This window comes from Pogoniulus pusillus, chromosome 9 (assembly GCF_015220805.1).
Source record: "Pogoniulus pusillus isolate bPogPus1 chromosome 9, bPogPus1.pri, whole genome shotgun sequence".
NCBI lineage: Eukaryota > Metazoa > Chordata > Aves > Piciformes > Lybiidae > Pogoniulus > Pogoniulus pusillus.
Genome location: NC_087272.1, coordinates 17,480,300 through 17,498,530, shown reverse-complemented (window position 1 = coordinate 17,498,530; position 18,231 = coordinate 17,480,300). Strand labels below are relative to the sequence as shown.

The 18,231-nt window shown below is 38.2% G+C and overlaps 1 protein-coding gene and 1 long non-coding RNA gene across 2 annotated transcripts in view; both read right to left on the bottom strand.

Annotated features, from left to right (window-relative positions):
* Nucleotides 1-466: 466 nt before the first annotated feature.
* On the bottom strand, nt 467-12,089 carry LOC135178134 (uncharacterized). The gene is made up of 2 exons (XR_010303377.1): nt 10,935-12,089; nt 467-3,359 (listed from the first exon to the last, which is right to left on the bottom strand). It is a non-coding gene; the product is annotated as an uncharacterized LOC135178134 (long non-coding RNA).
* Nucleotides 12,090-14,053: 1,964 nt separating this feature from the next.
* Nucleotides 14,054-18,231, bottom strand: part of GLRB (glycine receptor beta) — a 49,528-nt gene continuing 45,350 nt past the window's right edge. Inside the window, exon 10 of the mRNA XM_064148708.1 lies at nt 14,054-16,744. Coding sequence (XP_064004778.1) covers nt 16,448-16,744 — 297 coding nt within the window. The 3' untranslated portion in view covers nt 14,054-16,447. The remainder of the gene's footprint in view (nt 16,745-18,231) is intronic.

Sequence of the window (18,231 nt, the reverse complement as noted above, 5' to 3'; positions counted from 1 at the left end):
ACATTACCTAAGTAAGAAAAGGTTATAGATGAAGGACCTGAATTCAATTTCTGTCAAGATGATGTCTTGCTATACCTTTCAATTCAAAGACCAACAGACTATAGTATAGCAAGTAGGTAAAATATGAGTGACTCGAGTAAGCAGTTAATTACTGGTTGCAACTGGGTGTGTGTGTGTGTGTAAAGACTGTGTGGTAACTTAGTAACAAGCACCAGGACAGTAACAACTAATACCAGCCTGGCTGCATTTTCTGATGCGTGTTTTTCCATTACAGAATTGTGTGCATGTATACATCATATACACGTGTGTGAGGATGGATGTGCAAGTGATTCAGATTTGTATCATTGTGTCAGGATATGTAGAAAAAAGCCAAATTATATGGGCATATTCTGTGGTTGGTGTGTCAGAGAGGGGGAAAAAAGATATCAAGAGAAATGAGTAAGCAGGGACAGCACAGGCTAGTGAATCAGCAAGAAAACAGTTTAATCAGAATTTAATAAGAGGGAACAATGCTGATAATAAAAACCAGACTGTCTCCAACTCTCTATTTTTTTGTAACAATCCCATGTTAATCAAAAAGATGCAAGCAGACAAAGGAGAGAAAAGAAATTTATAGGTGATAGTAATTTATAACCATATACTAAGAATAGACATTAACACCATGCATAAAAAAAATCAGACTGGGAATCAAATTTAATACATTTTGCATAAGAAATGCAAAAGGATCTAGCAAGAGGCAAGTAAGGATTCTAATCTTAAAAACAGAAGATTAGATTCTTATATGCATTCTTCAGCATGATAAAAGCTCACATAAAAATGCATTAGTTCAGAATCTGAACAAAGCATCAATAGGGGGACTGTTAATAATAAGCATCAATCACTTGTTGAAGGGAACATAGCAGTGCAATAATAATGAAACAATGACAGATGACAGAAGGCCAGATATCAAATAATAAGATGTCAAACCCCTAAAGAGGCTAAATGCTTAATCCTGACTTCATAGAAATCCAGGAGAGATTTGCAGTTTATTGCAAGGAATGCAGGATTCAATCACCGCTATATTGATTTGATAGGTTCTTTAATGGCCAATATTCTCAATAGAAAGTAGAAGTTGGTGAGGCAGTTAAAAAGTGCTAATATTTGTGCTAATCAGAAATAAGAATGAGTTTATCAGCAAGATGCTGCCTCAGGTATTCATTCTGGCACAATGCTGGTCAAGACAGTGGCTGAAATTCAAATAGATGTTCATGTGTTCCAGCAGATGCACAGAAGACATGGGAAAAAAACTGGAAATGACTGAAGAATGGAAATTTTTGCCTTGTGTTCAGAAACATATAAAAATCACTCCATATACTTATGAAAAAGATAGTTTGGGAATGACTTGATACCATGAGTGTATATTTTAGGAAATCAGATTTGCTATTATAAAGCATCTGAAGAGATGGATTAGGTTAAAACCCCAGTGTCTGAATGCTGATATTAATCAGATTAGAAATGAAGTTTATCTTTTGTTTTGCTGTTTTAGTAATGTGTCATTGACCGTGGCAATTACATACTGAATTCCTTAGGCTTGGAAAATGCTCAGTTATAATCGGATCCTTTACTAAAAATTCTGTTGAAATGTTAAATTCTGAGAAGGCCCTTGGCAAGAGCTCAGAATAAATGGTTAGAGTTAGTTTTTGGCTTTTATATTCAGAATTAATTAGAAAAAAAATCTTAAAATATGGATATTTTGAAGAATGCAAACATGCTGAACCAGTTTATTAATCCTTTGATTTTATGGCCAATTAAGAAAAATTACCCTTCAAAAAGATAGTTGTCTTTGAATTTTTGAAATCTGCAAACTTCTGCAAATGCCAGTAAGTGTAAATAAAGAAAAAATACAAATGGAAGTTTCAAGTTTCATAAACTCTTGAGTCCCATATGTTCATTCTGAATCTCCAGAGTCCTTTTAAAAATAAAACGTACGTTCTGATCTCCCGTGCTCGTTCTGCTTCCTCTTCTGATTAGCAAACACATACTGTTCCCACCAACAGCACATATACCCAGGGATGGTAGACACTAAGGAATAGATTGTGTTACCTTCTATTATGCAATTCTGATGGTGAAAAACAAAATATCACAACATATATAAAACTAATGTGAAATAATTAGTGATAAGCACACAACATTAGTTCCTTTTGCTGTATAGTAGCTGTGATGGTGCAGTTTGTTACTAGTTTAGCTAAACATTGAGAGAAATTTGTAGTGACATGGCACTTATGTTTATCTGAGCATTCTTGTCATTTGCAAAAATGTCATACTTATTTTGACGATAAAATCACTTGGGTATACCCTGTCTGTGGGTATGGAAAATCTGCTATAGATTACTCTATTTTTTTTCTACTGAGATTATAACAAGTAACGTTATTAAAGCTCTGGAGAAAGATAAAAGGAACACTTTCAGATTAGGCTATGCATGCTAAACTTGTGATTCTTATCTGGCAATATCTTTCCGTTTCTTCCAAGTGTATAAAAAAATCCATTGCTTTGTCTCCATCCAGAGAATGCATTTCTTATCCCTGTCCTATTTTTTCCTGCCTAATTGCTACCACTCTTCTTGCTGTTCCCTTCCTTGTCTGATTTCCATCTGGTTTTCTACGTATCATTATTAGCATCTTCTTTTTGTCTCCTATTATTGAGTTTACCATCCCCATTCCACTTGCTGAGTATGAGATTCAAATGTGTTGATTATTTTGCTTTAGACAGTAACAGCAGGCCTTACTCCTCTCCCTTTCCATCTACCACCTCTCCCTTCTGTTCCATGTGCAATGCCAGCCTTGGCTCCAGTGTTGTTTTTCATTCCCATTGTGTTCTTAATAATTTTTCCATGCCAAAATCCATTTGAAATACGAACTCTCCACCCATTTTTCAGGTCACTGAAATTTCTTTTTAGCCTGGCATCTTTTTTTGTCACCTGTGAGAAACATATTACTTGTTATTCATAACACAAAGTCCTTTGGAGATTATTAAGACTTCAGATTTCATATACTGGTGGACTGTACTCTGCTGAATATGGTACTTGTCAAATTGCTTCTCCACTTCAGTTCCCTGCATTCATAAACAGCACACTAAAATGTAAAAAGGCAAATACAAACAGACAAGAATGTTGTAGCTCACTCACTACTGACATATCTAGGGTACACTTTTGTTATTACTCATTCTTTGATTTCTACTCACTTGTGACTTGGGCCTTCCTTCTGTACAGAAGAATCAATTTCCTGAAAACTAGGCATTTTCTCCCTTAGCAATCACAGCACCATGCAGTGATCTTGCATCTTCAGAATCCCAAGCATCGCTGCTGAGGAGCAGCTCCAGACCTACAAATTACAGATTAAGACCTAGAGCTAATATGTGCTGGTGATAATAAAACCATTGTATATGCTTGCTCAAGCATTCCTTATGGCTGCACTTAACTTAAGAATACTGTAGGAAGGGCTCTTTTCTATCGGAGTAGTGACTGTGCTGAGATAGCACTTTGAACAAAAGGATACTGGACAAATAGCAGCCTGTAGGAAGCAGACCGTGTAGTGATCACTCTCCTCATGAAGAAGGCACGTTTTTGGTTAATGTTTCATTCATAAAAACTACACACAAAATATATGCTTACTCCATCTACCTTAGAAATCAGAGAAATCAGCTGCTGTTTTCTGAATTTGAACCTGTTGCAAACCTGACATCTTGAAAAGGTCAAAGAGTGTCAGAGGCTTGGCTTCTTTTTTAATCCAGACAAGGTAAATCAGTTAATGAACATTCTGATAGTAATACTGTACTGCTAGTCAACGCTGTAATTCATTTTATCACCTCACACAGGATTCAAGATAGCACTCACATAAGCTTTGCAAAGATATTTTCTGCCACAGCAGAACTAACGAATCCCTAACTGTTTATGCTAAACTCTTTAAGTAAAACAGCTTCTTGCAATATTCCACAGTGCAGGCACGAATCTCCACTTTGCTTCTTGCCTTAAACAGTATCTGCACAATCTAATTCACATACTTTGTGCAAGGCCCTGAGCCAAAAGCTGTTTGAACAACCATGAAGCTGCAATGACAGTACTGGTGTTAATCCTCTTTTTGGCCTGGAGACCAGTCTGGTCAGAAGCCAACCCAAGGGAAGGGGGAAGGGTAGTGTATCACCCCCACTGTCTCTCAAGGCTGGGATATCCAGTTCCAGGCTGCTCAGTATTGCATAAGCAATTTGACTAGCTGTAAGAGATAGGTGATGGTAACAGACTGCTCTTCTGCTCCCTTCACAGTAAAGTACAACAAAATCTCTTGCAGAAGGTACACTGGCATCAATTTCCACGTATGCCAACACCACTGGACACCACCATAACCACTTTACACTGAACTGGTGGCAGTATGGTTTCATGTGTCAACAGGTAACCGAGGATTAGGTCATGGATTAATTTATAAGCAAATTGTGTAAAGCTGCATTTTTCTCTGATCCTTTTAAAAAGTGAGATGTTCATGCTATGGATTTAGTTTAACATATGATGATAATACAGTATATTTTTTTAGATTACTTCAATTTTATAATTTTGTCAGGGTTTCTATCGCTAGGAAAGTAAATGAAACTTTAAGCTGTAGCAAGCAAGAGATTAAACACGAAGCAGTCAAACAGTCCTTCCATTTTTCATTAAAAAGAAAATAATTAAAAAATATATATAAATCGTACAAAACCACTTGAATAAATGTTAAAATAATGTACAACACAAATAAATGAGACACTGTCCTGCTGCAGAAGTGATGCTATGGAGCTCAAGCACTTAGCAACATTGAAAAGAAATGTTTCTATTTCAGTTGCTTTATTAGGTTGGAGGAATAGACAGGATTGAACGAGACAAGGTAATAAATCCTTTCTACAGTAAATATCCAAAAGACAAAGTTTTTATGTTGTTCTATTCATTTTGCACTATTCTTTGAAAAAAATCCTGTAGAAATAGAGGTTAAAAGGACTGTTGCGATTTGAAACATTAGCTCTCTTATCTTTACCATTACAATCAGTCAGCAATAGAAACATCTTCTGTGTTCACTACTTACTTGTTTGCCATCAGTAATTCTTATTTGAGAACATCATTTTGTCAAGAAACAGCTCACTCAAGTTATGATGGAAATGTACAGAGTTCCGCTCAACAGAAGCTTATTTTTAGTTCTGAAAAACCACTCCAGTGGCTCAGTCCCAGAACTAGTTCATAGCACAGATAAGAGATATTTTTACTTTCACCTCTGCATAGGCAAACCTTCCCAGAAATTAACTTTGATAGTGTGATGTCAATGGCAAGCTTTTACAAGGGAAAAAATAAAACCAAACCAGAAACGTAAGACAAAAAATAAACAATTGTTATCTGGCTCTTAATTAGATACTTTGAATGAGAAACACATCTACATTGTAGTAAATGCACAGAAAACAACTTCCTTCTAATTATATAATTGCTTTAAATATAGGGTTTAGTAGCATAGCATATAGTAGAAAATGTTCTGCTTATAATATTTGTGGCATTAAAGACAACCTAAATGATGCTGCTTGTCTTCATGGAAACTTCATTTGTGTTACAATTGAAAGTTAGCCCATGCGGATTAACAGCTCACTGGCATTAGTCTCTGTAGTTGCTATTTAACCTGAGACTTACTTATCCCATGCTAATTGTCTAATTGCCTTATCTATTGTCCTAATAAGATGTATGCACACAGATTATATACACAGTTAGCTAAGTCCTGAGCAATGTTAAATTTATGGTTTTCTTTCACTGCAGGTCTACGCAGTACAATGAATGCAAGCTGATTTTAAGGTCACTTGAAAGATGGTAGTTAAGAGTACACAACAACTGCCTAATCTTGAATTTAGAAACAACACTATGCTGAGACCAAATCAGCTACAAAAACATATGGACTGTGGAAGGATTTATGCCACAGCTAAGAATATATGGACCAAAGACAGGCACACTCCTACGGGGATCCAGCCTCTCCCAAATCCTGGTTGTTCCCACCCAGGTGCTGTTCAGTACCAGCTGTACTTACTGTGAATTCAGCATTTAAGCCTTTCTGTTAAATCAGACAGATGTGTCAGTATGACCTAACATACTCACTTTCTATAACTAAAGCTTTAGAAAGTCTTTGCTGATGGCATCGAAAATAAATGAGCACTGAAAGGCATTTTCTGAAGGAGAACCCTTGCTAACATTTGCCTATATTCTGCTGGGTTCCCTATGGTTTTAGTAGCATTAACACCTTAGGACCTTAATTTTAGAGGTTGGTCAGTGATAGCAAAGAAATGTCAAAGGCAATGAAATGAGCTTACTCAGTACACATAAGGTCTCCTTTAGGAAAATCAGGGGAAATATAAAGAGATCAGAAACTTCTAACCTCAGATGTATTCAGAATCATTCAGTTCTTACTGATGGTTTCATACCATAATAGTAGCAACAGTTCAGATTTTCCTTACAACAAGAAGAGTTCAGTCATTTGAGGCAGGGCAAACGGCAAACCTCTCCAGCACTCAGCATCACTGCTGAACAAGGGTGCAGCATCACTTCTTCACAGCTACTGCAGTGCTGCACACACAAAATGTCCATAGTAAAACCGTTACGCTTTGGAGTGGCATTTTCTCCAACCATCACCTGATTATTTTATGATTGTATTAATTACTACTCATCTCAGTGCAGTGCCTCATTCAAAGAGCAGGCAATTTGGTATTATTGACAAACGCTTGTGTGATATGTATGGATAATCAATTGCAGTAATAGCCCATGAAATGACACTGAAGATAAATGAATTGAAAATATCACCCTTCATGGGCTTCCACAGTCTTTGGCTTTGGAATGCTGACCATGAAAGAAACTCCTGTTTTCTGGCAGGAGCAGTTCTGAGCTTTCACTCCATCCTGGAGAAGGCAGCAAGCGATCTGCAAGTCAAACAGATGTGTAGCATTCACTTTCAACTTCCTGTATATAAACCAGTCCCCAGTTGATTACAGCTACACTGCTGTTGGTCCTACAAATGAGACACTGTACCACCTAATGTGAGCTTCTCTCTTCAAGGATTTATTAATCATATCCAAAATATGTATTAGGATACATATCCATATTTTTCAGTATCCCTTTTAATTATTTATTAGTCATTAACATAAAATATTTATGCATATGTACATTAAATTAGAGATTAGTAAGTGTACCATTTTAAAAGATACTGTTTTTTCTTTTGTTATTCTGCAGAATTTGGATCCAAGGAAAGAACTAGAAGGTTATTTTAAGAATCCTTGTTAGAGAAGAGAAAGGAGTTAATATTAAAGGCAAGAATGTATACATGCAGTGTTTTGATCCCCCTCAGAAAGAACTACAGTGTAAAGCCAATGCAAATGAGGTGGAATATCAGACTCTTGAAATCAGAGCCAGACTACTTCCAGAAGTGTTGACAGGGAGAAGACAAATACAGATATCACTGCTGTCTAATACTGGCTCTATTATTAATATTTTTATTATTATTCATGTGCATTATAGTAGTGCCTTAAAGCAGTATATAAAACACAGCAACAGATTATTTTTCATCTCAGCCATATACAATCTAAACAAAAGGCACTTAGCACAATGGAAAGCAGCCTTATTATCATCTATCATTTGATGCAGAGGAATGTTAAGAAAATAAAGGGAATAAGTCTGCCAAACTTGCACAAGAGGTATGGGGAAGAGACACCTGTCTCTCTTTGGCGACTCGATGCTGTGTTTAACTACAGACCATCACTTATGCATGATGTTCAAACTTAGCTGAGATAGAGAGCCATGTCTTCATGCACCAGTCAGCTAATAGCTGTCCTTTTACTGCTTGGTCAGAGAAGAAAGGATTTCATTGACTGAATTCTTTCAGCGTGAACTGGCAGAAAGACCATATCAAAAGAGAACATGCTGGTCAGATGCAAATGTGATGTCAGCATGGACAAGTATGGGCTTTTCTATAAAGCTGTAAGTTTTGTTTCATCTGAGAAATTGAAACTGGTGAAAGATTCAATCTTGTCCTGCCTTTTAAGGGCTGGAATCTCTTTTCAGCCAAAATAATTTATTCCAATTGTCAAAGCTCATCAGACTCTCAGCATGAGTCTTGCCTAAATGGATTTATTCCTGGCTGTTTCATTTGCACACTCCATGAGATTTTTTTTTCCACCTATTTAATTTCATCAAGACTTTCTTCACAGAGACTTGTAAACTTGCCACAAGAGCACTGTAATGGAAAATAAACTACCTCTTCTTTATATTCCAGTGGAAAGAAAAAAGGTAAACCACAATATGCTTTAATAATTCATATACAAAAGAAAAAGATCTCATTTTAAAATTCTGTTCCTGAAATGGGAACAACATGGAAGCACAAGATAAATAAAGCCATAAAACCGTGCTTATGAGTAACAGCTAATAAAGTTCTACCAATTGGATCTGCATATTCTGTTTAAAATTTTCCATGGCAAAATTCAAAATATTCAGTATTCTACAGCAGCACTGTAAAATACTCCCAATGAAACTGCACTATCTGGCACTACTATGGTGGCATTGTTATTTTTCTAAGTGAAGTGTCTTTCTCTTGAAAGAAACCTCAGCAAGTGGAGAATGTGATGAACACGTTACTGCAAAGACTCAGGATTTGGGAAACCTGTGTTTTGCTTTGGCTAATTTGCAATGAATTCAGGTCAGGTCCTATGCAGGGAGAGGGTTTAGTCTTCTTCCATGTTTCTGCAGAACAACCATAATGACAGCAGCAGTAGATTCTCCAAAGCCTTCTTGGCTCTAAGACCACAGCAAAGGAAACACTTTAAGTCCAGATAAAACAAGCAGGGCCAAAGGGATTGTCTCCTCTGTTGTGCACATTTGCTTATTAATGGAAAAAAAAATTAAGAAGTTTTCACCTTAGGGAAACAACCAAGTAGAAAATATGAAGAATTAATACAGAAACCCAAGTGGAAGTCCATGGATTGTAGCTTGTGGTGGATGCTGTGTATTTGTATTTCCTTAAAACAAATAAGATTGTGGTGTTTATAGCCTGATCTTGCATCACATGCCAGTGGGCACAGGAAGCAGAGCTGGCTCAGAAGCTGACAGGCAGGCAGAGATTTTAAAAAACCTGCAAGGATTTTACACCCTTCAGTAGGCTGAGGCTAAACAGGATTTGTCAGAAGCAGGAGCAGGTAGCAAGATAGGCTTTGTCAAAAGCAGAAAGTGATGCCTGAGTGGTGTTGGTCAAAACTATTTGTTTTTACAGTCAGATCTTGTCAATATTATGCTTTTGAAGCAGCCAGTCTTTAGATTAATGTTTTCCAATGAGCTGGCCTTTGGGAGTCAAAGAAACAAACAAATTAAGCTGAAAGAACAAGCCTGCCTGAGACACTGATAAATCTGTTATGACAATGGAAGGCTTACTAAACACTGAGAAATGTATTTCCCTAGCCTCTGGACCAAATACAAGTTTTAAGGTTAATAGAGGAAATCAACTTTAAAAAAAAAAGTCATATGGACTATTTTTTGGTATTCTGCTTTTGACATGAACTTCATGACTCAATACACTTAACTGCAAAATATAATGCACATAGTGAGATGTTATCCAAACAACAATAGCCTGAGCTATAGGTAGATGAGCAAAACGTGGTAATATGATAACATATGAGAAAGAAGGGAATTATGCATCCTCACATATTAGTGTTCATCCCTTCTTGAACAACAGCACTAGTTTGCCTTCGTGAATTCTGTCAGCCACAGGGACAATCATTGCTCTAGCCATATGGAGATGAAAGGTAGGATAGCTGAAGCATATTGCAAAGGAAATAAGTCAGTCTTGATGAAAGAAGTCCTTTGCAAAACAGAACAGCTGAACAGTGCTACTGATTATCTGGAAGCACACGACAGCAAAAGAAGGTAGAAGCACAGCAGCTGCCTACACACAGCTTTTCCTTTCAGCAGTACTTGCAGTTTCAGCAGGGATTTTTCATGCTATTTATGGTGCTGGATAAGGATTCCTTGAAAGGTTTCTGCAGGGGTCAGTGGTACAAAAACTTGACCTACTAAACTCAGGAGGGTTTCTTGGGCCCAAAAGACTCTTGAGTTTGCTTTTCTAAGTGACAAATTACTCCCACTGTGGATATTCTTAGAAAGAAACAGACATACACAGGTACATAAGAAAAACCCCACACTATCCACTTCCACAGCCTGAAGTTGGAAGATAAATCCTTATCCTTTCTACTCTGCAGCCCACATGCTTCTTCCTTTCAGAGTACATTATGTGTTTTAAGCACCTTCCTGGTGGAATAGAAACTCTTACCAATCCACACTGCCTTACTGGTTTGTTTCAGTCCACACTTTCAGGTAAATGAGGAAAGATCATTAATTTTCTTAAAGAGACTGCCATTCACTTCATTACAACCTTCTTTTAGGTAGTTGTGGAGAGGAATAAGGTCTCCCTTAAGCCTTCTTTGGACAAACTCCAGCACCTCAATGTGTTTCTTACAGTGAGAAGCCCAAAACTGAACAGTATTTGAGATGTGGTTTCATGAGTTCTGAGTTCAGAGGGACAATCACTGCCCTAATTTTGCTGGCTATCTATCTCTCTGTCTCTCTATTATTGATATATTACACTTAGGAACTTTAAACAGAATGCAAAAGGGATAGTTTTATGACCATGACTGTTACCATTTAAGCTTTCCTGGAGCCCACAAGCCCAACAGAACAGAATTGAGCATGCCTCTCTATTCTCCTTCTTCCCATATGGAAAAAACATAGGCAGAAGAGTAAAAGGAGTGAAACAAGCAAAGAACAGCCTTGAACTGGTTTTGATGTTAAAAAGTAATTTAAACAAACAAACAAATGTATTTAAGGGAAAGTTACAATGATATAAGGGAATAAATACATATATACATACACAAAAGCAGTTGGATGGTAGTGGATTGTCCAGATTGAAATGGATTCTTCTGGGATGCAGGCCCCACCATGAGGTAGCAGTTCTGGCTATGTGGTTAACAGGAGCAGCAGCAGCAAGAGGATATTGCTGAGGTGAAGGCAAGAGCCACAGAGAGCAAACCTGAACTTGATTGCCTCTTAAATAGGATTGTGGACAGGAAGTGGGAGTGGAATAAACTTTGACCTGGGGATGGGGTCCACGCCCCAGGAGGGGCCAGGTCTCTCTGCCCACCAGGGGTCAGGTTTCCAGTCTGCTCCCCCCACCCCAGATGGGCTTAACCCAGCACATAGACTTAAGAGGCAACTTTGTTCATGCTTAGGTGGGTGCATTCGACTCATTCTTTTACATGTGCTTTGGTTTGGGAAACCTAGTTTCATTTTTGGTAAAAGCAGTGAACACTCTCATCAGTGCATGAAGTTAAGTATGGCAGAAATCTGTATGTCATCAAGAACCACACCAAGACTATTTTGCTGTGGCATCTTTCTCATCACCAGTAGGAAGAAGTGCAGCCCTAGCACAGAGTGCGTCAGCCAGCACACAGCTACATTTCACAGGCACGGGCTGATAAACACCCACACCAGCTAACTTTAAACAAACTGCTTGAGTGCAGTAGCTAAGCCATCATATACAGCCTTGTGGGGGTTAACACCAAGGGATATTTTTACATGTCCTACGCCAGCAGGTAGGCTTCCCAGACGGAGCTACTGTTACCACGGCTACATTGCCAGCTGTCCCCAAGTCAGCTAGTTTAAAGCTAATTTGGATAAGACTGCATTAGCAGTAGACATTTTAGTAACTAGTGTAGACATATTCAGTGCAATAAAGGGTTCTCAGAAGGATTTCAGAATAGCCCTGTAACCTTTTTAGAACTGTCTGATGGCACTGTTACCACTGATGGAAAGAGGACAGGTGCTGGACATAGCTGGGAGGGCAACTTGCCTTAGTAAATCAAAATGCAACAGAGTGCCACAAAGACCCCAGATTGTCTGTGACTGATTTAACACAAATCCACATCAATGGTAATTTTATGTCTTTAAAACTGCCCTTTATGTATATTTCATTGTTTATTTAGCTGTAGAGCTTTGTATAAGAAGAACTAGTTTCTATATCTATCTGGCATCATTTTTCCTTTTTTAAAATTAATTATATTTAAATAAAAAAGAAGTTCACTGTTACATTATTACTATACAGAACAATTAAACTGTAGATGCAAACAAAACTATTCAATCTCTCTGTACCCAAATTTCCTTTTCTTTCCACATCATCTTCTCTAATCCCAGACTTAGTACACCAAAGCATCAAGTAACAGCGTCCTGTCATTCCCTTATCTGCTACGCATAGCATTTGTGCTCATTTCAACACTATGCTATCTCTGGAGCCTGAAAAATCACTGACAGTACATATATTCGGGCTGCACTCCCTTGGAAATAAAGAAAATATTGGTACCTGCTCTATAAATATCCTCAGCACGAATCATCCAATGGCCACATTGGTAAGTTGCTTTAATTAGAGCCCAGTGGTCTCAACTGAACTATAGTGTCTCTTAACAGATTGCCTCAACAGCTACAACAGACTGCTTAAAGAAGTTATTGTCTCTCTTCAGAGTGAAGTATTTTTGAATGAAGATTCCTTCTAAGTGCATTTCCTTCACAATTATTATACAGACAGATCAGTCTCTGTGGTCATGTTCATTGAAACTACCCCAAAAGGTAGTTACTACTTTTGCTTTAAGGGTAATAGGGCACTGAAGATGCTCCCTTTACTCACATGGTTCCTGTTACCAAGTTCAAATTAATCTGAAGACTCTGAAGAACAAAAGCTGCTTAGCAATGTTTCCAAGTGTCCAATCTTCTGTATGCTTACAGGAATAAATTCTCATCCTCACTTAGAATCAGGCTGCTCACACACACCATCTCAGCTAGAATTAACATAAGACTGAAGAAAAGAGATGCCAAAACCCAGTACAGAGCTGCTTCTAAAATCGTGTCAAACATGAGTTGATGCAGCATGAGAGAGGTGTGGGTTACTCCACGTAGGACATTTCACACCTTTCAACAGGGAATTAATGCAAAACAGCAGATATCCTTCCTGATTGCATTGCTTATTGTTGTGGATGCAGTTAAGGAATGAATTCATCTCCATGGAAATTCCTGATGCAGTGTTTGAATTTGTTCCAAAATCTTGAAATACAAAGATATCTAATGGGCCTTAACACGACTATGAAAGAAAGGAATGAACTATTTGGATGCTGCCCCTTGATGCTTAAAAGACAAGAAAATACTGAAGTTTATGTTAAGAGTAGAGCAATGATTTGTAACTCTCCTAACAGCAAGCAGGCGAATTTAAAGTGTCAGTTGGAACACAGATGATCTTTCCCTCAGAAACATTTTGCTTTCAGGCAGTTTGCTCAGACATAATGACTGGCTAATCTTGTTACTAATGTGTACTTCACGAACCCCACCTTTGCTACCAGTTGAATGCTTTAATCTCTGCAATTTTAAATTCATGCTGCGCAGCAAATTTCTATAGCAGTCCACTGATTTTATGTACTTCTCATTTTTTTAATATTTGCCTCCTTCATATTATCACTATCAATTAATTTCTTATACTGCCTCTACAATTCCATATTTGCACCTTGTGGAAATCGGTCAATAGGCAGAATTTTGCAACTAGAGGGTGCTGGAGGACCATAATGTGATACGATATGCAAAACTCTCAATGACCTTTAGGGAAATGAAGAAAAGCAAAATGAATCGATTATTACTGCTCAGTAGGACAACTTCACGTATTCCAAGGTAACACAAATGCTGCAGTTTTATCTAGTGTGAGTAAAGCAAAAATTAATACTTTATAGTTCATACCAGTTTATTTTAAATTTTGTTTCAAATTTGCTGTTAAACTCTGCTTCTGTCCTTAGTTTTTGTGCTGTAATAAATGAAAAGCCTTTATCTGAACAATACAGATTGCTTTTTCTTCCTTTCAAGTGAGTTGGAAAGCAATTACAGTGCATTATCGATTAAGTGTTTTATGATAAAACACAAAAGCTGTCAAGAAAGGAGGAAAGCAAGAAGGAACAAAGATTAATTTAACAACAGAATCTATAATTGATATTATACAGATAGAATGTGGACATTAATTACAGAGAAATCATTTAATAAGAGTTCTAACAAGAAAATTATCTTCCCAAATTCGTATAATTCCCAATGCAGGATAATTATTTTCTTGCCTTCCAGTACTGTAAGAAAAAAATACAAGTATGAGAATAGATAATATCTATAAATATAGCACTCTGGTTGTATGTATAAAAATTACCCCTTCCTTCGTCTCTTTGACTTAACCTCGCTGTTTCTTAGAGTCTCTGACAATTCTGTACATAACTTCAACAGATAGAAACACTTAAACTTTTGAGTTAGACTTTAAGGATACCATTTCCTCACACCCCTACTGGGTTAATATGGCTCAGTTACATCGGAGATTTCCCTTCTGCTTCCTCAGGCCAGAAAGAAATCCGAAGGGCAAACTGTGACCACCTGGTATAGTGGTTCCCTGAAATCTCCACAAGAAAGTGGCCAGGAAGCTGGTGGAAAACACATGACCACCTTCTGAAGAGCAGAGCTCTTGAACCCAAACGTGAATTGCTGCAATCAGGCTGTTGATCACTAAGTGGCAGTAGTTAGGATAAACCCTGGGTGCGTGCAGATCTGCTAAATGCCCAATTAAGCCGAACTGCCATGCTTCACTCTTTCATATTCCCATTTTTGACCTTCTGGTTGTGCAGGCTCACTATATGAGCCCAGCATTCGTGTGGTGGGTGATTCTCAAGTGATCCAACACTCCACTCATGGCCTGCATAAGCTCAACACATCCTGGATGAGCTAGAAATGCAGCACAGGTGACACTGTGTTTGTTTCCTTGTGATGGAAGGTTTCATGTATTTAATTCAGTCCCTTCCCAGACTATGAGGAGTCAATAAACCATATTACCTTTTATGAGTTGCCAAGTTAGTGAGATCTGTCTTCTTTTCAATAGCTTAACTGAGTGCGGTGCCCTAGCTTTACCAGCAGAGACATGTTTCTTCACAGGACACTCTCTATACCTCAGCCTCAGTCCCTATGCATTTGCAGGGCACATGTGCTTCTTGGACAAGCTGCTTTCTTCTGGCTGCATTCATCTCATGACTTGCCTTTATGAAGGGATGTACCATGGCACCCAGAGGAGACCACAGGCCCTAGGCTCCACGCACCCATGGAGATCATGTGTAGGTAGTCCCCATATCATAGGGAAAAGAAAGAGCAGTCTCCTGTCAGAACTGTTTCATGCACAGAATGTTATTCTCCAAAAAGCAGTAGCCAAATTAATGAGTTGGTGAGGGCAGGCATTAATTAAGACATAGGCACAAAGGCTTATGATATCTTTAAGAGTCTCAGCTTCTTGGGCATTAGACCTGAAGACAGACACAGCTTCACTTCTCTTGGTGGCCAGGTGTAGCTTTGGTAATCTGTGCTACAACAGGCAAACTGCTAGTGTAAGTAGCAGGAAAAATGGGATTTCATCTAGACAACAACTGCTTTGTATAAAATGAAAGCTTTCAAGGGGATGAACAAGGTAAATAGAGTAAGAACAGGAAAATTGTGACCTATATTGCAAGTTTGCCAGGTGTCACAGAAGATGAGCCATCTTGTGATAGTTCTCCAAAACTCCTGATACTTTTATTCTACAAACTGGCCTGTTTGTTTTTCATACATTGCACCCAGTTTGTGCCTAAGGAAACAGCAGTCAAAACTTGCCCCAATGTTTTATTGTCAGCATGTTGTCACACACTTAAGTGTGCCTGCTTGATGGATACATCTGTTCTTTTTTTCCTAAGTGAGCTGATTTTACAAAATTAGTAATTCTGATCTTTATTTTTCCACATAGACAAGATCAGCTTCTTCAACACTGCTTTCACTAACAAAGTCTAAATAATACCAATTGCATCTTAGCTTTTTTCTTCCACGGTGCCATCTAAAACTATACAAGATGTTAACTTTGTTGTTGTTTCTTTTTTTTCCCCTCTTTCCCTCTGGAAGTCAGCAGAGAAGCTGTTAAATGCTACGTATACTAGAATACTGATTTTAGTAATAGTCAACGTGCACATCAGTTTCATTGTCAGAAACACTTTAAATCTCTGTATGTCGCTAATAACTGAAGAGCATTAATCAGCTTTACAGTGTAGTATGCATGGTCCTTCATGTATACTCCTAAAGCAGGATATATGCTGTACATTTATATACACCATTGGTTGGAGCACAGACATTGCAGTGTCATGCTTTCATTCAGATTTCAGATGCTATATCTTCATTGCATGGCATCAAAATGAAACGTATTGCTTTGCAAATGCAAATAGCTTCACACAGTGGCCTTCATGACTGGGAAGGGGTAATGAAGTGGGATATATTTTACACATATGAAAAAAAAGAAACAGAAAAGATTTATCATAAATATATGGACCAGTATATGACATTGAAGAACAGGAAGCAAAAAGGGAACAGTGCTCTTGCGTAAAGATCAATTCTCTTTGCTGCTGATGGAATAACAGGCTTGGGAGGAGGAGGCTTCTTATTGTTCTTGGCTTGAGATTTCCCAAGCCCATTGTTGACTTCAATGGGCTTCCCATAACAGTCATAATTCGATAATTCAAAATCCCTTGGCAAGCTTCCAACAATGCTGAAATCGTTGGATCTTAGATCAGATTTCGAAGTGCAAACTTTTTTGCATCTGGTCTCACCAACCTATGAAGTAAAGAGCGAGGGGAATCACAAGCTACTCACAGTATTTCATTAACGAACTTAATGCAGCTGCAAACAAACAGACAGGAAATTACTTGCTGATAGGCACACGTTACATCAGCCTAATTTGCTGAATCGTTGCATTATAAAGTACTTAAGGATGATCATTCAATCATATAAGATAATCCAAACATTCATAATTGTTTAATTTTTCATGCACAAGGTGCCTCATGCTGCGCAACCTGCTATAGTTAGACTGCTTCATTTTACAGTAGAAGGGGAGAGAATATTTCTGTAGAGAGTATTTTTGGAAATTGGACCTGTTTGATGAAACTGCAGGGTAGATACTATTCAGTACTTACATTTTACTGAGGCCTGGAAGCTATAGTCAGAATTAACCCCAAAATTCATTTTTTGATGCAACAACTGAAGTCTATTCTGGTTCTACACAGCAGCCAGCTGAGTATCTCATCCTAAGGTTACCACTTAGCATGGTGAGAAAGCATTTTCATTGTACCTGCAGTCCTTGGTGCCTCTCTAAAGACCAGTAACAAAGATGTGACACCATTCTCAACACTTCCCATCCTTACATTGGAGCTGGGAAATCTAAATCCAGCAATTGAATACCTGTCTTTCCCATAGGTCCATTGGTGCTCTTGGATATGAAGTGCTGCTGTGTAATGGGGTAACCTCACGTGAACCATTCTCTTTTACAAACCAGGCAATCAAACTTGCACAGACAATCAACATTTAAATTAAAAAAGAGTGTTTATTGTCCTTCAGACCAAAGTGTTCCTATATTCCCTTCTGTGAATTTTATGAAGTTTATATGAACCCAGGTTATGAAACTTAACTGCATTATTAATAACACCATTTGTTCACATATATAACCTGAGAGCTAGCTGGAAAAAATGCTGGTTCCACAAATTAGGTTATACACATGGACAGCTGGCATTAAAGTAATTTTCACTAGAGCCTTCTGGAGCCATTCATCCACCAAAACTTGGTTCTTTCAAAAGCTGCCTGTCCTTCCTTCCCAATAGCCTATATCTTTTCCAGAACAATTTCAGGCATTTTGCTCTCAGCTCTTTCCACCTTTGGCTTTCTGCAGTCCTAGGTTGATAGTTTGGGATATTTGCATCATCACATTTTGTAACTAGAACCACAGAATCATAGAATCAACCAGGTTGGAAGAGACCTCCAAGATCATCCAGTCCAACCTAGCACCCAGCCCTAGCCAGTCAACCAGACCATGGCACTAAGTGCCTCATCCAGGCTTTTCTTCAACACCTCCAGGGACGGTGACTCCACCACCTCCCTGAGCAGCACATTCCAATGCCAATCCCTCTCTCTGTGAAGAACTTCCTCCTAACATCCAGCCTATACTTGAGACTGTGTCCCCTTGTTCTGTTGCTGGTTGCCTGGAAGAAGAGACCAACCCCCACCTGGCTACAGCCTCCCTTCAGGTAGTTGTGGACAGCAATGAGGTC